Source organism: Balaenoptera musculus, chromosome 4 (genome assembly GCF_009873245.2).
Source record: "Balaenoptera musculus isolate JJ_BM4_2016_0621 chromosome 4, mBalMus1.pri.v3, whole genome shotgun sequence".
Lineage (NCBI taxonomy): Eukaryota > Metazoa > Chordata > Mammalia > Artiodactyla > Balaenopteridae > Balaenoptera > Balaenoptera musculus.
This window is the reverse complement of record NC_045788.1, coordinates 135861640-135881432: the sequence shown is the minus strand read 5'-3', so window position 1 is coordinate 135881432 and position 19793 is coordinate 135861640. Positions and strand designations below refer to the sequence as shown.

Here is a 19793-nt window from a genome sequence, read left to right as displayed (position 1 = left end):
AGATGAGCCTTTTTTTTTTTTCAGATGAGCTTTTGTCATAAGATTACTGGAAGACTAATTCACCTGTCCAAATCTGGACTATTTCCATCCCTCCAGCAGATCTGAAAGGAAGACCAGCGGGGGGGAAGAAAAAAAAACCTTTGGCTCAGATGCAGAGTAAATAGAGTATCCTAGCTATCAATTATTGGAAGCCTATCAGACTCCCTTCAGCAAAAAGAAATGCTCTTTTCCAGAAGGACCATGTCAGCCTTACGGTGTTTGAGTGGCTCACGGTGAGGCCATTCTCTCAACCCTGAACAGCAAAGCGCTTGCGAGTTCTCAGCTTGCGAGTTCTGGAGAACCTGGGGCAGGGTAAGAAGCAATGATGCCACCTAGGGCATCACCCACCAAAAGAAGGATGACAGAACAGTGGCATAGGATGGGGCAGGCTTCACGCATTAGGAACGGGAGTTCCATTAGCTGCATCTCTCAAGCCCCGGGGCCAGGAAGACCAGAACACCGCCAGAAACAAATGGGCCCTGTGCTCACCACTCCCCTGCAGAGGTCCAGGATCTACTTTATTTACAAGCGAAAGGAGTCACTAATTGCCAACAACATCCTTTAAGTTTGGTCTCTTCTCAGAAGGCATTTAGGCCCATGTCTTTCCAATATGACCCTGACACCCCATTTATGTGACACCTTCTACCCTCAAGGTCACCACCCCAGACAGCAGCATAGGTTGCTGGAAAATGACTAAAATAAATGCCCTAAACTGAGACACCATTTCTCTACCAGATGGGGGCCCAAAAGTGAGTTGACAAGATGGAAGCAGGCATCGTGTGGGCTGAGAGGGGCTCATGGCCTGACTCCAGCTCACTTGCTAAGCAGAGTCTGGTCCAGCAGGGATCACGGGCAGCAGTTTCGACTGTGTCTCAGTGGGAGAAGGACTGCAAGGGTCCTCACAGGGAGACAGATGGGGAAGTCCAACCTGGAGGGCTGAACTCCCCTAAAAGACACCCCGCAAACAGCTCCACAGAGAAGCTGGTGCAGAGCTGCTGAGGTGCAGTCAGGTGGGGCACAAGTCATCAGGGTCATGGTCTAAATGTCTGTGTCCCCCAGTGTGATGGTCTTAGGAGGTAGGGCCTTTGAGAGGTGATTAGGTCATGAGGGTGGAGCCCTTGAGAGTGGGATCCCTGCCTCTTCCACCACGTGAGGACACGACCGAAGACAGCCAGCTGTGAACAAGGAAGAGGGCCCTTACCAGACACTGAATCTGCCTACACCTTGACCTTGACTTCAGCCTCCAGAACAGTGAGAAATAAATGTCTGTTGTTGATAAGCCCCCCAGGCTGTGGTATTGTTACAGCAGCCCCAGTGCACTAAGGCAGTCGGGAAGGCTGCCCTGAGGGACTCGGAAATTCCGGGCACATCTTGTATTACTACACACACAAGAGCTGAAGTTCTTCACAGTGCTCCACGGCAGTAAAAAAAGATTAAATAAATAACGCTCTACTCTTCCATGAGGCACGTGACGAAAAGCCACCTGGGCTTCCACCAGAAATGAACTTTTTTAAACAGTTGATATGTGGAGAGACAAATTGCAGTTCATTATCACACCCTGTTATGGGCTGAACTGTGTCCCCAAAATTCATATGTTGAAACCCTGACCCCTGGTACCTCAGAACGTGGATGTATTTGGAGACAGGGTCCTTAAAGAGGTGACCAAGGTAAAATGAGGTCATATAGGTGGTGTCCAATATGACTGACTGGTGGCCTTCTAAGAAGAGGAGATTAGGACACAGACACACACAGAGAAGAGGACACAGTGACAAGCAGCCGTCCGCAAGACAAGGAGAGAGGCCTCAGAAGAAACCAAATCTGCCGACACCTTGATCTTGGACTTCCGGCCCCCAGACCTTCGAGAAAATCAATTTCTGTTCTTGCAGCCACCCAGTCTGTGGTATTTTGTTATGGCAGCCCTAGCAAACTAACAAAGACCCCAAACTAAAGAGGCTTTATCTGAACTAATGCTATTTAACAGAGAAGCAGTTATCAGGGCTCGGGTAAACATCAGGATCCAGGTGAGACTCATCAAGTTTTTAGGTAGACGAGGTCTTGGAGCTGATCTGTAAAGAGCCGGAACAGTTCACCTGGTCTCCGAGCTCCGGCCACTTTCTTCCCATCATGCCACAAGGAGGCTCTGCTTTAAAAAGCAGGTGCTTGTCATTAAGCGTTAAGACTTTAGAAGATGAAACACTTAACAACACACAAGACCTATTTTCCTTGCTACTCATGTCACCTGCTATCTGGCCATTCTGTGAAATAGTGGGATACTGAATAAAAGCAGCAAAAAAAAAAAAAAACCCCAAAAACGTGGTTCCTTCAGAACCATTATGATTTTTTTTTTAAAAGAAGCTTTAGGGCTAAGGTTTTTTAAATGTACAGAGTTTAAATAAGCTATCCTTCATTTCCATAATCAAAGTTGTACCCCAGCCTTGGTACAGTGGTTGGGTTCACAGGGCTCAAATGCATTTGATTAAAATTCATCTAAAAATGATCAGTGAAAGGTGACAGCTTGAACTCTCAGATAAACAATGAAGCAAAAATTACCCTATTCAGGTTGATACACATAAAACTATAAAAGATAAACTTTTCCATAATACAGAAAGATTCTAAAAATGATACTGAAAGTTTAGCAAGTTTTAGAAACAATACAATTAGAACCTGTCTATAGTCTGACAAACCAAGACCTCTTGGGGCTCAGTTTTCTCTTGTCAAGTTGAGCCAGATGCACTTCTGCTGTTGAGTATACGGTTTATGTTTTATAACTTGCAATCGTCCACCTTAATTAGAACACAACTGCACCTAACTTTGCACACCACGATATCGTTTCTGCTTGCATTTTTTACTAATTTGTCACAAATTTACTCACTGAATTTCTGTGTCCACACAAGAGTCCAAGAAGTCTAAGCATCACGAAAGCCTTAAGAAAATTTTTTATTCACACCAACTCCTATCACGTAGCCTTGAATGCAGAAGTCGCGAGTCTCCCAGAAGTACGTGATCGCTAAGCTGATCGAGGCTCACTCTCTCCAGCACCTTCCCACGCCCTCCACGTCCAGTAACTCTGATCCGGGTGCTCAGGCTGCCTGCTCCCACCCACAGCCTCCCGCGATCAGGCTCATTCCCCACGCATCGGCCGGAGGGGTTCCTCTACTGAGAAAGGCAGCGATGGGTCACCTTGCTCAGAGCCTTCCTGGGAGCTCAGTGGCGTCCCTCCACCGCAGGACAAAGCCCGGTGACCTGCCCTGGCTACCTCTCCTCCCTCATCCCCTACCACCTCTCCTCTCCAGCCACGCCCGCCCCCTGCCGGACCTTGGACTCAGGCCCGTGCCCCAGATGGCCTCCCCCACCAGCTAGCTCGATGCATCCAGGCCTCTGCTCAAATCTCAAATGTCACATTATCAGAGAGCCGTCCCTGTCTGAGCTAGCAACCCATCCTCCTTCCTTGCTACCAGCTCTCCTCGTTAACTTCTCTTCTTAGCATTCAGCACCCGACGGCACGTATTTATTCGCTGTCTGTCTGCTACCAGCAAAGCCTTATGTTCCATGAGAGCAGGAACCGTGTATTCAGTGCTGGGTCCCAAGCACCTAAGTGTTCAGTATACGTTGGTTCTACCACTGTATCAGTTTGCTAGGGTTTCTGTAACAAAGCACCACCCGCAGGGAGGCCTACAACAACAGAAATGGAGGCCAGGAGTCTGAGATCAAGGTGACGGCAGGGCCGGTTCCTTCGGAGGCTGTGAGGGACAATCTGCTCCAGACTGCTCTTCTAGCCTCTGGCAGTTCGCTGGCAATCTTGGCATTCCTTGGCTTTTAATTGCATCACCCGGATCTCTGCCTTCATTCTCTCATGGCGTCTTCCCTCTCTGCATGTCTGTGTCTGTGTCCAAATTTCCCCCTTTTATAAGGATACAGTCATACTGGATAATGACCTCGTCTTAACTTGACTGGCTCTGTAAAGATCAGATCTCCAAGTAAGGCCACACTCTGAGATACTGGGGGTTAGGACGGGTCTATCTTGGAGGACACAATTCAACCCCTAACAACCACCGAGCAGCCATATGACATGGGGCAAGTTAGTTAACTTCACCAGTAAAATGGGGCTGATAATCGGATCTGCCTCGTTTGGCTAATGAAGAAAGCAAAGAGGTGCATCCCTGACCCCTTATGTGACCCACAGATACTGACATGAAACAGCTGGGGGTCCTGCTCCAGAGCACGGTGCTGGAGGCCGGCAGACAGGGTCTGGGTCCTCCCTCTGCTATTTGCCGGCTGTGATCCTGCACAAGTTGCTTAGTCTGGGTCCAACCTCAAGACATGCTGTAAGTCTATACAAGGATGCACACCAGGTCCTCAGCACACAGTGCGCTCTCTACGGATGTCAGCTGCCATCGGCAAGGCTGGGGGACAGATGACGGTGTCGCCCTCATCCCACCGACATCTTGCAAATTCATCAAGGGGGCTGCTCACCCTCATTACCTAATCACTGCAGCAGAGGCCAGGAAGCTGGAGCAAAGAGGACACAGGAGCGGGGTTACATGGAACTGGGTGACAACAAAAAGTTGTCTTTTTAAACTCATCCAATACAACTCTTATCCCACAGCCCATGGACGTCACGCTGGAACGTATTCCAGATGCTCAAACTAACACCTTCCAGCGGGAGCCCCTGGTCTCCCCGCCCAGCCCACGGGGCCCCTGCTCCCCAGTCTCCCTATCGCATCCTTTCAGCTTCTCAAGCCAAAGACCTGGCAGAAACCTGCAAGTCGTACTGGACTCCTCTTTCCCCCTTATGTCCCACATCCGCTCCGCGAACAAAGCCTGTTAGCAACGCCTTCAAAGGACATTCAGAATCCAAACACGTCCCTGCTGGCCCACCTACGTTACAGCAACAGCTCCTAAATGGTCTCCCTGCTTCTGCCCGACCCCACCCAGTAGAGCAGCTAGAAATGGTTCTAGCACCTAAAAGGGAAGCCAGGCTGTGCCACTCTGCTGGGCAGCCGCCCCCAACTCAGGGGCCACTGTCAGACTCCAGCTTTAAAGGACCAACAAGATCAGACGTCCTCCCCACCCGCTTCCTCTGCAGCCTCGTTTCCTACACTCTCCCCACCCCTCGCCTGCTCTGTGACAACCTCCCTGGCCTCAGACACACCAGAGCCTCTGTGCTTGTTCCAACGGCACCGTCTCAGCAACACTCACCCTCCCCTCCCTTCTTCACGGTTCCCACAGCACTCAACACCACCTATCAACTCATCTATTTTATCATCCAGCTTCCCCCATCCCCACCAGAATGAGGGCACGGTCTTGCCAATTTTGCTCTCTGCTGCACCCTGGCACCTACTGGCACATTTTAGGCACTCAGATGGCCACTGAAAGAATGAATGGCTAACGCTTTCAAAGCTCCTTAAAGAAAGATTCAACTGTACTCAATAACCTGGGTTGGGTTAAAATGATTAAACATTTCTGAAAGTTTTTCAGGTACACTGAAACAAAGCCTGTTTCACAGAATACCTCAATGCTCAAGAACTTTACTTTCCAAGTTTATAATTTTACCTACCTCAAAATATACGTGTTCCTAAATAAATGGAAAGACATTCTGTGTTCATGGATTAGAAGACAATATTGTTAATATGGCAATACTCCCCAAAGTGATCTACAGAATCAATGCAATCCCTATCAAAATCCCACTTGGTTTTTTTGCAGAAATTGACAAGCTGATCCTAAAATTCATATGGAATTTCAAGGAATCCAGAACAATTCTGAAAAAGAACAACAAAGTTGAAGGACTCTTACTTCCCCACTTCAAAACTTACTACAAAGCTACAATAATCAGAACGTGTGGTATTGGCATAAGGATAAACATATAAATCAATAGAAAAAAATAAAAGTCCAGAATTAAATCCATCTCTCTATAGTTAATTGGGATTCCAAGACCCTTCAAAAGAACAGTCTCTTCAACAGATGCCTTTGCACGTGCAAAACAACTGGATTTCCACACAAAAGAATGAAGTTGGAGCCCCACCTCACGCCATGTACAAAAATTAACTCAGTCAGAATGGCCATCATCAAAAAGTCTACAAACAATAAATGCTGGAGAGGGTGTGGAGAAAAGGGAACCCTCTTGCACTGTTGGTGGGAATGTAAATTGATACAGCCACTATGGAGAACAGTATGGAGGTTCCTTAAAAAACTAAAAATAGAACTACCCTACAACCCAGCAATCCCACTACTGGGCATATACCCTGAGAAAACCATAATTCGAAAAGATACATGCAAAAAAAGGGGGTGGGGGACTTCCCTGGCGGTCTAGTGGTTAAGACTGTCCTCTCCAATGCAGGGGGCACGGGTTTGATCCCTGGTCGGGGAACTAAGATCCTGCATGCCACACAGCATGGCCAGAAAAAAAAAGAAAAGAAAATATACATGCACCGAAATGTTCACTGAAGCACTATTTACAATAGGCAAGACAATGGAAGTAACCTAAATGTCCATCGACAAAGGAATGGATAAAGAAAATGTGGTAAATATATACAATGGAATATCAGCTGTAAAAAAGAATGAAATAATACCATTTGCAGCAACATGGATGGACCTAGAGATTATCATACTAAGTGAAGTAAGTCAGACAGAGAAAGCCAAACATCATATGATATCACTTATATGTGGAATCTTAAAAAAAAATGATACAAATGAACTTAATTACACAACAGAAACAGACTCAGACTTCAAAAACAAACTTATGGTTACCAAAGGGGAAAGGTGGGGGGAGGGATAAATCAGGAGTTTGGGATAAACATATACACACTACTATATATAAAATAGATAATCAACAAGGACCTACTGTATAGCACAGGGAACTCTACTCAATAATCTGAAATAACCTATATGGGAAAAGAATCTAAAAAAGAATGGACATATGTGTATGTATAACTGAATCACTTTGCTATACACCTGAAACTAATGCAACATTGTAAATCAAGTATACTCTAATATAAAATAAAAAATTAAATTTAAAGAAAAAAAAATGTTTCCAGAACATCAGAATGCATGCACTTGCCCCAAACCCACCCCCCTTCCATCCCAGAGATATCTAATATCTCTGGTTATATACAATAATATAGTTATTGTGTTTATCATGTATTTTTTAGAAGTTTTGGCACATATGTTGTTTGCATTTCCCAACGGTAGATTGTTTAATTTTACATGTTTGAATTGCATGTGTGCTATGAGTTAATTTTATCCTTACTACATACTTGATATTCATCTATGAAAAACAAAAAAAACAAAAACAAAACACGAAAACACAAATTAAAACGAATCAAAGACCTAAATGTAAGAATTAAAACTATAAAACTCTTAGAAGAAAACACAGGGGTAAATCTCCATGATCTTGGATTTGGCAATGGTTTCTTAGATATTCACCAAAAGTACAAGCAACAGAAGAAAAAACCGAAAAATTGGACTTCATCAAAAATTAAAAAATTTTATGCATCAAAAGACACTATCAAAAAAGTGAAAAGACTGCCTAAAGAATGGGAAAAAAATATCTGCAAATCATATATCCAGTAAAGGATCAGTATCCAGAATGTACTGATATAAGGAACTCTTACAAATCACAACAAAAAGACAAATAGCATAGTTAAAAAATGGACATAATACTTGAATAGGAATTTCTCCAAGGAAGATATACAAATGGCCAATAAGTAAATGAAATGATACTCAAAATTTTAGTCATTAGGGAAATGCAAGTCAAAACCACAAAATACCACTTCACACCCACTAGGATAGCTATCATCAAAAAAAAAACCCTGAAAATAAGTGTTACTGAGACTGAGAAGAAATTGGAGCCTTCATACATTGCTGGTGGGCATGTAAAATGGGGCAGTCACTGAGGAAAACAGTTTGGTGGTTCCTCAATAAGTTTAATATAGAATGACCACATGACTGAGTAATTCTACTCCTAGGTATAGACTCAAAAGAAATGAAAATAGTGTTCAAACAAAAACTTGTATGTGAATATCCATACAGTACTATTCACAAGAGCCAACAGGTAGAAACCCAGCTGATGAATGGATAAACAAAATGTGGTCTATTCATACAATGGAACATTATTCGGCCATGAAAAGCAATGAAGTACTGGTACACACTACAACGTGCATGAACCTTGGAAACATGCTAAGTGAAAGAAGCCCAACACAAAATACATTATTGTACCGATCCTTTTGTATGAAATATTCATAGACACAGGAAGTAGATTAGTGGTTGCCTGGGACAGGGGAAGCGGAGTAACGGAGAGGGTTTCCTTTGGAGAGGTGAAAATGTCCTGGAACTAGATAGTGGTGATGGCTGCACAACATCATGAATGTACTAAAAGCCATTTAACCGTACACCTTAAAATGGCTGAACGGTAAATTTTATGTTACATGAATTTTAACTCAACAAAAAAATAATGAACACACCCCCCTCTCCCCAAAAGTATGCTGTTTTTAGATTCCAGGAGAGTCAAGTACTAAGACAGAGAAACATCTAAAAGAACCCGAATCTGTCCAAGTTCCATTCCAGGGCTTCTCGCTTTCCCCTGAAAAGGCAACCCACCTTCGTTTAAGACAGTGAATGTTATCTTCAGCTAGAAAAAGTCCTGAGTCAGAGCTCTACAGCCAAAGCACTCTCCAGCTCTTATTTGCTGTTTTATTACACGTCTCCACCCCAGCCAGCACCAGCCGTGATGTTCACATGTTGTAAATACACTTTGCCGAGACCGTGCAGTTTCCCGGCCACTGCCTGTAATAACCGCCTGTCTCCTCTTTGCCATCTGTGGGTGCTGATAGCTGCCTTCAGGCGGTTGGTGCTGGACGGCTGCCCAGGCGCTGCCCCCGTGGTCAGGCTGCTCTCGTTCTCACTCCCCCTACCCTGGTTCCTTGAAGAGGTAAACGGACAAATTCTTTCTCTTTAGCGAGGTTTGTTAGAGTCCCCTGGTGTGTGTGACCTGGGGAATGGGGACCTCCCAGACTAGGCTGGGCATATCCTAGCTCCCATATGGCACTCGGGCTCCAAAGTCAGGTATCACAGCCAGGAGCCCTGGCCAGGCAGTAACGGAGCTAGGCACAGCCTCTTCGAGCCCAGGTATCTTCTTCCTACAGGTCACAGTGGTCACCTGAGTGCTTGGGCATCACTGTGTCACCCTCCTTCTGGGCAGGATGGAAAAATACAATCGTCCCCATCCACAGAACACGAGGTCAAGCCCACATGCGACCAGTTTTGGTTTTCTTAGACGCAACCCGTTTTCCCTCGTCCAAACACATGCACAATTTCTGGGCAGATTTCCATAATTATTTCATCCTTTATTCTTCTAGGAGTTACCAGTCTGCAGTAAAATGGCGAAAAAAGTAGACTGGAGAAGAAAAAGCCATAAAAATCCTAAGCAGTACACGAAGGACGATTCATCTCGGAATAACTGGATAATTTATAAATTTATCTTGTTCAGACCTAAATATTGTTGAGACAAAAGACTGTTCAGCTGTTCTATCGACTATATCCACACTATATGTCTATGCTCAGAAAAAAAGGGCTGAAAGGGGATGTACGTACACCAATAGGTTAATAGTGGGTAACTCTGGGTGACAGAATTATGGGTGGTTCTTCTTATCTAATGGCTGTAATCAGCATGTAGTGTAATATTAAAAAGACAAGTCCTTGAGACAATAAAAGAACAGCTGTGTCCCCGCCTCCCTGCAATCCAAACACTCCCTGCCCCACATACCTTGTTGAGCTTGCCCAGTGAGGATATGAGATCTGCCCATTCGCTGGAGGACTCAAAATTTCTTAAAGCCTTTTCAATCACAGAAGAGTAATTTCTGTATCTGTAATCATTCAATAGCTCCTGCTCTTCTGGATCCATCTTACATTCTCGCAGTAGAGAAGGTATCTAAGAGGGAATCAGAGAACAAACAAATGAGGCAGCTCTTCGAGGATGAAAAGCATTCCCAGCCCAGAGCCCCAGAGGACACGCGGCCACAAACGTTCCTATGCACAAACGTGCTGGGCGATCCAACTCAAATATTTAGCAAGGCCGCTGAGCCAGGCACAATGGTAGATAAGAGATAAACGGTTCCGGCCCTCCTGGACTCTGAGGGAGACAAATGGACAGAGCAGAAAGAAGTAAAACGCTAGGGTTCCACTCAATGGACAAAATGAATTCTCGGAACAAAGTCACAAAGTGGCTCACTGCACGTTGTTGCTGACGGGTGATTCTCAGCGCAGGCGGTCCCTCCCGGCACAGGGCATTTACAAAACCTAAGGAAAAGCAGATCTATGGTCTTAATTGAACAGTTGGTTTAGCAATCCAGTCCTCTACAACTAGACTCGGAGAGAGGATTGGAAATATTCTACAAGAAAACCAGGCGGAAAAAAAGGACCTAAGAGTGAAGCGTCTGACAGCAGTGGTGGCAGAAACCCACCGCGTGCCTGTTCATTTACTAAGTGCCAATTATCTGCCAGGCCCCCGATAGCTCTATGCCGCTGGGTGAGGAGTCTGAACGGAGGTGTGTCACACCAGGGCCCAAGCAGTCATCATTTTATTCTGGCCCTTGTATATTCTTTTTTTTTTTTTTTTTTTAAATTAATTAATTCATTCATTTATTTTTGGCGCGTTGGGTCTTTGTTGCTGCACGCAGGCTTTCTCTAGTTGCGGTGAGCGGGGGCTACTCTTCATTGCGGTGCGGGGGCTTCTCATTGCAGTGGCTTCTCGTTGCAGAGCACGGGCTCTAGAGCACAGGCTCAGTAGTTGTGGTGCACGGGCTTAGTCGCTCCGCGGCATGTGGGATCTTCCTGGACCAGGGATCGAACCCGTGTCCCCTGCATTGGCAGGCGGATTCCTAACCGCAGCGCCAGGGAAGCCCTTCCTTGTATATTCTTTGATGGACTCTTTCTTTCTTTTTATTTTTTTTTCCTGTGGCTAGATGCATTCATTATCTATGAACCACTGCAGCTACTGCAAAGCCTGAGACATCGACTGCCTGAGCCCGATGCCAAAAGCAACCATTTCCTTTTCTTTTCATCCTCAATGTGACAAAAGGAAACAACGTGAGATGCTGCAGATTTGCCTTTTTGAAAACATCCATCATTTATACATTATAACATATAGAAATTCATGCTTAGGTTTTGTTTTTACTCCTTCATTTAAAAAAAAAAAAATCTGAAGGTCAAGCCATCAGTCTATTCAAACAACTTACAGCTCTGAAAAGCACTCCACAAGGCGTGGAAATGTCAAATCGTTCCCTTGACTTGTCGCCAAGCTCCATACTCCAGTGTTTTCTCAAAAGTGATGACTTAGGGTTTCCACTTGCCTCCCTTCTTTAGTCTTCGTCTGATTAAGATCTATTTAAAGTGTGGCAGGCACCCACACCAAATTCCCTGCCCCCTTTTCCACACTAAGGGGACCCTCATTTTGCTCAGGGCGGCACTCTAGTTCCCAGCCTCCCTTACAGCTAGGAGGCCGTAGGACAGTGCTGGACAAGTAGAAGTTGCTGGTGGGCACTCTTCTGGCCTGTTGTCCTCCACCTTTCCCCTTCTTTCTGCCTGAAACAAAGGTTTGATGTTGGAGCTGAAGCCACATCTTGCAACCACGAGGAAAGAGCCATCTTTAAGGCATGACTTCCCTGCATAAGTGGAAGGACAGAGCAGTTGAGGCCCCAGATGGCTTTAAGAAGGTGCCATACCAACCCTGGACGCTCTGCCCCTGGACTTACTGTTTTCTGCACATAAGAGCTGATTTGTTTAAGCCGCCGTTCAATCAAGTTTTCTGTTACTCACAAACACAATCCTGTTTGATTTATGAACCTAAGTAGTATCTCACTAGTACGTGGTCTGAAAGGAGAGAGAAATACGGAGCAATGGTGACATGATTAAATCCCCTGAGTTGGAGTTAGTTGGCTAACCAAGCTGCATGTAGTCAGTCAAATAAAAAGCCAGATATCACAGACGGAAGAAACTGAACTGCAGGGACAACATGATCTTTAAGCCTCAATCTTTCATTTATTGGCCACAGTGAGGTTGTAAGACTCCCAGGATATCTTCTACTTCACTTTCCGATTGCTCTGGGCCCATTGTGGTCTTCTTAAGGCCAACACAACTTTCAAGTTGCCAACGTCAGTGGACCCTGTTTCCTCATTCACCTCTCAGGAGGATTGTGCAACAGGCCACTTCCTCCTTCTCCAAACAGCTTCCTGTGTGCCCACACTCCTCTGGCCCGCCGACATCTCTGCTGTACCTTCTCTGCAGGCCCATCCTCCTCTACACGACTGCCAAATGCTGGCACTCCCAGGCACCAAGCTTGGGCCTTCTCTCTCTCTCTACCCTCAATGATCTCTCCATTCCTTTAACTAACAAATACCATCTTCATGCTCATGACCCACAGATTTATAACCTCCCGAACCTCCCCCTGCAAGGCCCAAATTCATGCAAATGTTTCCTTGACTTCTCCACCCGGATATGGCACGCGTGTCTCAAACCAGGTGTGTCCCAAACTAGACACTCGAGTGTCCATCAACAAAACGTGGTCTAGCCACACGATGGCACGCTATTCAGCAATGAGAAGGAACAGAGTCCTGAAACATGTGACGGGGTGGATGAACCTGGAAAATACAAGCTTAGTGGAAGAAGCCAGTCATAAAAGGCCACTTACTGTATGATTCCATCTATATGACATGCCCAGAATAGGCCAATCTGTAGAGATGCAAGTAGATTAGATAGTGGTTGCCTAGGGTGGGGAGTAGGAACAGGGGAGTATCTGCAAATGGGCACAAGGGATCTTTTGGGGGGTAATGGAAATGTGCTAAAATTGGATTATGGTGATGTCTGCACACCTCTGTAAATTTACTAAAAATCACTGAACAGTATATTTCAATGAATGAATTTTATGGTCTGTAAATTATACCTCAATAACACTGTGTTTGAAAAACCCTCTACTCTTTTTTTTTTTCTTTTCCAATATAGTTTATTCCAGGATATGGAATATAGTTCCCTGTGTTATACAGTAGGACCTTATTGTTTATCCATTCTATATATAATAGTTTGCATCTGCTAATCCCAAACTGCCACCCTAACCCTCCCCTACCTCCCCTCCCCCTTGGCAACTCACAAGTCTGTGAGTCTGTTTCTGTTTCATAGATAAGTTCATCTGTGTCATATTTTAGGTTCCACATAGAAGTGATATCATATAGTATTTGTCTCTTTCTTACTTCACTTAGTATGATAATCTCTAGGTCCATCCACGTTGCTAAAAATGGCATTATTTCATTCTTTTTTATGGCTGCGTAATATTCCATTGTGTGTATATACAGCATATCTTCTTTATACATTCATCAGATGATGGACATTTAAGTTGCTTCCGCGTTAAAAAACCCTCTGCTCTTGATTCTATCTGCTCAACCTGCTCCTTCTCCACTCTTCTTTTCCTCAGAAAGTGGCCCCGCCATCTATGGGAACTTCAACATCGTCCTGGACTCTTCCTTCTCTTCACCTGTCACACTCAACCCAAGTCCTGTTGGCTCTTCTTCCAAAATACCCGTGAACTCTCCACTGTGCAAGCCACCTTTCTCCTGAAAGCCTGCAGAAGCTTCCTAAGGGTTCTCCTTCACTCTTGCCCCTCTCCAGTGTACTTTCACACAGCACTCCAAGTCCTCTTAAAACATAAAGCACTTCCCCACCATGTTTAAGCTCTTCCCATTAAGCCTACAGTAAGTCCACACTCTCCCCACCCCACTCTGTGGCCTACAAGCCTCCACCTGCCTCTCTCCTCAAGGCACTCTGCTTGTCCTAAGACAACTCATTCTACCACAGAGCCTTTGCACATGCTGGGCCTCTCTGCAAAAATATACTGTGCTATGCATAGGCACACAGTAAGATTGCCTGCTCATTCTTGGAAAGGCCTGCCCCTTTTTCTGAAATAATAGCCTTCATACTTTTTGAAAATATCAAGGATGGTAATGAGAGGTGTAGTTTGTTTTGCCAAGTAAAGAGATAAGACTTTAGTACATCCCAACAGTCCGTAAGTTTTTTTGCTTTTTTTTTCTAATTCCAGGAAATGTACAGGTCTGAAATCCCGTGTCTCTGAACCACTGCAATACTCCATGCAGTCTGTTCACTGTATTAGGTGTCTACGCACTGGAGAAAGAAACATGAACAAGGCAGGGTTCTACTCTCACAGTTCAGAGCCTAATAAAAGAGGAAATACCTAAACACATAATTTCAATTTAATGCGGCACACACAGTGATGGAGGGTGGGCTGATGTAACAGAGTGATGCTGGCAAGAAGGGCAGAGGAAGCCCAGCTACCAGCAGAGACGTCCTCAAAGTCCACAGGTGTGGGCGCTTGTTAGCAGGAAGAGAGCCTTGTCAGCGATAACATGTGTTTAGGAGGGGAGGTGGCAAAAGGGTACCACTGCTCATGGTGAGGAAGGCGTCAGCCAGGTAAGAGCAGGTAACTGGAGCAGTTCAATGTTATGGTTGGTTATAAGAAGAAAGTACTATTCAATGTAACTAAGGGTTAGCACTGGTGAGAAGTTTGGAAATATGCAAGCTCTTTTATTTCAAAATATGGGGCACTTGATACTATGCTAGTAAGCAAGTCTTCTGGGGGGGCTTGGCAAATCCATCATTTCTGCATGTATTTCTCTCACGCAACACACAAGAGTCCTAAGAGATGGGTATTATCAGCCTCCAGATGAGGATACTGGGAAGCAGGCCCTCCAGAAAATTGCTGGGGTCACATAGCAAGCAACTGGCAGAATTAGGATTCCAGCTCAGGCCAGCCAGGTGCCACAGAGCCTCGACTACGTTAAGCTACAGGTAAAATTAATAGTGCAGCCCTTATAGAGCTCTTTTGACAATGTTTTTGCAATCTACTCTGGATACCTTTTCTGTGAGAGATTCAATAGCTCAGTAAGACTGATAAGAGTTCTACAGCCTACTAACAATTACACCCAAAGGAGTAGTCGTATAAACAAGCGTATCAGACCAGATGAATCTGCCAGAAAATGGAAAATGTCAGCTGGGAATCTCTCACCTTAACCATTCTTAATTTCTTAGGAAAACAAGTTTGAGTGAAAAATCAACTGTCTAGATCCAAAAGAAGTTAGTATTAAAGATGTTTACACGAAGGACCGTTTCTGAGTTAGATGAAAACATCGGTGAGTGAACAGTGTCAGAGTCACCCTCCCATGAGCCAGAACACTTATCAGTAGATAATGATCCTTAGTCACAGCACAGAAACACTCATCTGCAAGTGGTTTGATCAACTGTAGGGCACATGATTTTGAATCGGGTCTTTCAGAGTGGTAATTAAATTGAGGTGGCAAAAACGTAAGACATAATGGGAGCAAGCTTTGGAAGGAGAGGAGCGCCTCCACTGCCTTACCAAAATATCCTGCAAAGATTCTCCCAAGTGTCGGGCAGCTGTCCCAGGTTAGGGAAACACCTGAGGGTAACAGCCTCCATAAGCAGCGGCACTGAGTTGCTAAAAAGCCATCCAGGAAGGCAGCAGCCGGCAATCCTGCAAGACGGAGGGGCCAGGCGGCTGAGCGCGCACTGCGGCTGGGATCCCTTCTCCTGAGGACAGTCGGGAAGACTTGGGGGTCTTCCCTTAACAGGAAAGCCTTCATCTTATAAAGGTCTCGATCCCTAGCCCTGCTCCCCGACCAGGACCGCGAGCAAACAAAGCCGCGGCTTCGGCATCCACCGGCCGCGGTGAGGAGCGGGCGGGCCGTGACCCACCTGACCTCCACCTGCCAGACGAGAGGCCGCGCCGGGCCCGGCCGCTCTTCCTTCGCTGCGGGGAGCCGGGGGAACTGGGAGGGGACCCCGCTCAGCCTCCCGGGCTGCCCCTTGCGGGGCCGGGGCCCACGCCCACTAACGGCCTCGCTAGGGCCGCCCCCGCACTGCAGCAGTGAGCGCCAGCGGGCCCGGGCCGCGCTCGGGGGAGCCACCTGCACACCGGGCCCGCCTCCAAGGCGCCGCCCGAACCCTGTGCACCCGGGGAGGACGCACCCGCCGCTCGCGGACCCGCAAGAGGAGACGCCCCGGCTCCCTCGGCTTCGCCTAGAGGCCGAAGGCGCCGGCCCGACTTACTGGCGGCGGCGGCCTTCTCGGCGGGCGCGCCTACGGGAGGCGCGGAGGAGCCGAGCTGGACGCGAAGGGTTAAACGATCGGCAGCTGCGGCGCGGCCGGGAGCCGGGACGGCGGAGGAAGCGCAGCGCCAGAGCCGCAGCGGCCACGGCTCCAGGACACTGGGCGGGTCGGGGGGGGGGGGGGGGCGGATCTTAGACGCTTGGGGGGCGGGGACAAGGGCGGACCCTCGGTGCGTGGGGCGGAGCCTAGAAGGGCTGGGCCGGGAGACGGGCCCTTGGCGCATAGGGGCGCGGCCAAAGGAGGGGCTCCTCTGCGGACGGGGCGAGGCAGGGCGGAGAGGCGGGCCCTCGGCGCGTTGGGGTGGGGCTAAGGGTGATCCCTCGGTGAGTGGGGCAGGGGCCGGGGAGTATCCTCGACGCTCGGGGCACGGCCCGGAAGGCGGGCCCTTGGCTTGGGGGGCGGGACCAGGAGGCGGTACCTCAGCTGGCGGGGTGGGTCCCGGGGGCGGGGCCTAAACGCGGACTCCAGGGCGCCGGGCTCCCACCCCAAGTCTCCCGCAGCTTCCCGGCGGTGGGCGTCGCTGGCAGCCAGAACAAGTAGCTCCCGCCCTCGCCGCGGGTCTGCTTCTGGGGAGGCATCGCACAGGTTGGGGGGAGGTTTGGCTCCGCCTCTCATCTGGGCCTTCCCCCGACACACCCAAATGGAAGGGGACATCGGTCAGTGAATCAGCCGGCCCGAGGAGAGGTTTGGAGTTACAGGCAAGGAGAACCGATGGACCCGAGAAAGGTGGGCTCCATGGCACCTGGCCATCGGGACTACACCCAAACTCTCGGGGAGGAAGCGAAATGAACCCTTCTGTACTCTCTCGGGCTGCTGGAGGTTTGGGGACCCTGGTAAGGTGCGCCGGCCCCACAGGCCGCACTTTTCCGACCCTTGGCATCGGAGAAGGTGAGGTGGATAATTCCTGGAATGAGCTTCTTTATGTGGGCTCTGGCTCAGAAAGGAGACCTCACATCAAGTCTAAAGAGCGTTCATGTTTCCAGATAAACTCTAACCCCTTCCTGTCATCCTCAGGAGCATTCGGACTTGGACAGTCCAGACGCACCCATCCTGGCCTGACAGCTGCAGAGCAAGAAGCACCTGATGACGGGACTCAGGCAAATTTCACCTGAGCATCCTGATTGCACCAGCTCAGGCTCCCAGCCAACCAAAGCAGTGCCACCTGTTGATTGAGGTTGTGATTTCTATGGAAGCCTCTAACAATTTAACCCCTCACTGTCCCCTGGGAATTTTCAGACCTAGTTTGGGGCTCATAAATGCTAGGCCATCCATGAAAGAGTTTGGGGGGGGGTGGGAGTGGGGAGTCCATGAACACGTTGAAATTGTGTAGAATATTTTGTGTTTATGTATGTTTCTGGAGAAAGAGTATAGAGTTTGTATCCGATTCCCAAGGGGATCTATCACCTCCCCCCAAACATCAAGAACGTTTTAATAGTTTGGGATGCTGGACCTCTCACCAGCGAGGCTTCTGATTCTGATTCTATCTCCACCCAATTGGCATATACCAAGTGTCCCAGATGTAAATCCTCTAATGGTCAATTCTAGGAATGGTCTTAAAGTAAAAACAGAAGAAAACTAAAAGATTGAGCATTTGCAAGACAAAGAATTAATTTCATGAAAATTGATTTCCTAATGAAGATGTGATAAACTCCATTTTTACAAAAACAAAGTTGACAAACAGGTGAGTTTCTTTTCTTTTTTTTAGGTTTCTCAAATCCTAGCCACACTGCACATGGCATTGAACTAACAGAGATAAAAGAACTGCTTATACCCACCATTAAGGAGAGCGAATCAGTTTGTCTGTGCCAAAACCACCATGTACAACTTTGTCCTAATGAATTTATATAAAATAATACACTTGCCTTATAGTTAGGTCACCTAGCTCTGAAGAATGCCAGGTGTGTGGGAGGTTAATGTAAATTAACTTTGACAAATAAGGGTAGTGTAAACCCTTAAAAGAACTCCATTTATAATCAGGATTATATGTAAATGTACAGCACTAAGATTTAGAAGTTTATTCTTTTTTTTTTTTTTTTTTAGAAGTTTATTCTTACAAGGATCTGTTTACTTGGGTCAAGCTGTCTTGTCACCCTTGATGTACTGAGCTGTGTTCATCTGTTTAAGACATGTAAATAGCGTAGGTTCCTTGCATAATAATACTCAAACTAATTAGGGCACTTCAGATTTAATTTAAATCAGAATTTTACCCCTTTTGACAGTAAAGAAAGCACTGTAAGTCAGAGGAAGTGGGTCAGGCTGGCCCACCTCTTAGGAAGATTGGCCCAGGGAAACTCATTCTGAGTTTCCATGTGCAGATACTGGTGACCCTCCAAGCCCATCTCTTCACCCATCTGTGTAGAAATCTTGCATAGTTCTGTAGTTGATGCTGTTCCCACTTTGCGGTTGACTTGCAGTAATGAGTAAACCTTTGTCAGGATCGTCATTATCACCTGCTTTGATCTCCACTGCATCACTGTTTGGGCTCTTGGGCTGTCAAAATCCTGTTACAGTTCAGTAGGTGAGGGCAAAGTCTACAGACCAGGTCTAAAGCTGATGCTGTGTTTGGGTTTCCCACACAGGTGTCAACCTAGAAAAGTGTATCACAGAGAAGCTGATGTGGATGGGATCTCTGGCACCATTTGGTGGCTAAAAACACGTATGAGATAATCCATTTAAAATATGCCACTTCAGGGAATTCCCTGGCAGTCCAGTAGTTAGGACTCCACACTTCCACTGCAGAGGGTGCAGGTTCGATTCCTGGTTGGGGAACTAAGATCCCACATGCCGCGTGGCACGGCCAAAAAAATAAATAAATAAATAATAAAATATGCCACTTTAAAACCGTATTTCATGTATCTACTTTATGGAAAAGTTCACACAGAGGCTGGTTTGGGGATCTAATAACCATATGGCTTACAAATCCCTTAGATTCAATGTATCATCTCCCTTAATTTTTACACCAAGGGAGTTGCCTGTGGTCTTTAGACTCGTAATAGTGAAGCTGGATGTACCAAGTGCTAGGCACCAAGGAATTTTTCTGTCAGACAGTCCTGGATACAATTCTGACTCTTGGCTCTTAGCTGTGTGATCTTGAGTAAGTTAATCAGCCTCTCCAAGCCTTTATTTCCTCACTTGAAAAAATGACATTAATACCTACCTCAAAGGACTGTTGTGAGAATTATGTAAAACAATGTCAGGAAAGTATTAAGCGTGACATACGGACTAGCACACCATGGGTTCTCACTTCATGATATTTTTGCCTTGACAGCATACTATGAAACGTTTTCATGCACTTCTGTTAGATTCCTTTTGGTTGTAAGCAACAGTAAGTCACTTCAAACCAGCTTAAGGAAAAGGGAAACTTCTTTAAAGGATAAAAGAGTTGCTTAGAGCATCTCTTAGAACCTAGGGTCTCAGGGATGGTCTGAAGCTGGGGAATGGATGCCACTGTGAGAAGGGGGGCCATCTCTCTTCGGGCCACTCTGTAGCTGCTTTTCTTGAGAGTCAGTTTCCTCCTTCTCTGACTATGCCCTGCTTCCTCTGCTCCTTAGACCACGTGGGGGGGGCGT

General features: G+C 46.7%; 1 protein-coding gene across 1 annotated transcript in view; it reads right to left on the bottom strand.

The window, feature by feature from the left end:
• DOP1B (DOP1 leucine zipper like protein B) overlaps positions 1 to 16312 on the bottom strand; it is a 107598-nt gene extending 91286 nt beyond the window's left edge. Inside the window, 2 exon segments of the mRNA XM_036851233.1 lie at positions 9800 to 9964; positions 16165 to 16312. Coding sequence (XP_036707128.1) covers positions 9800 to 9937 — 138 coding nt within the window. The 5' untranslated portion in view covers positions 9938 to 9964; positions 16165 to 16312.
• Positions 16313 to 19793: the final 3481 nt, after the last annotated feature.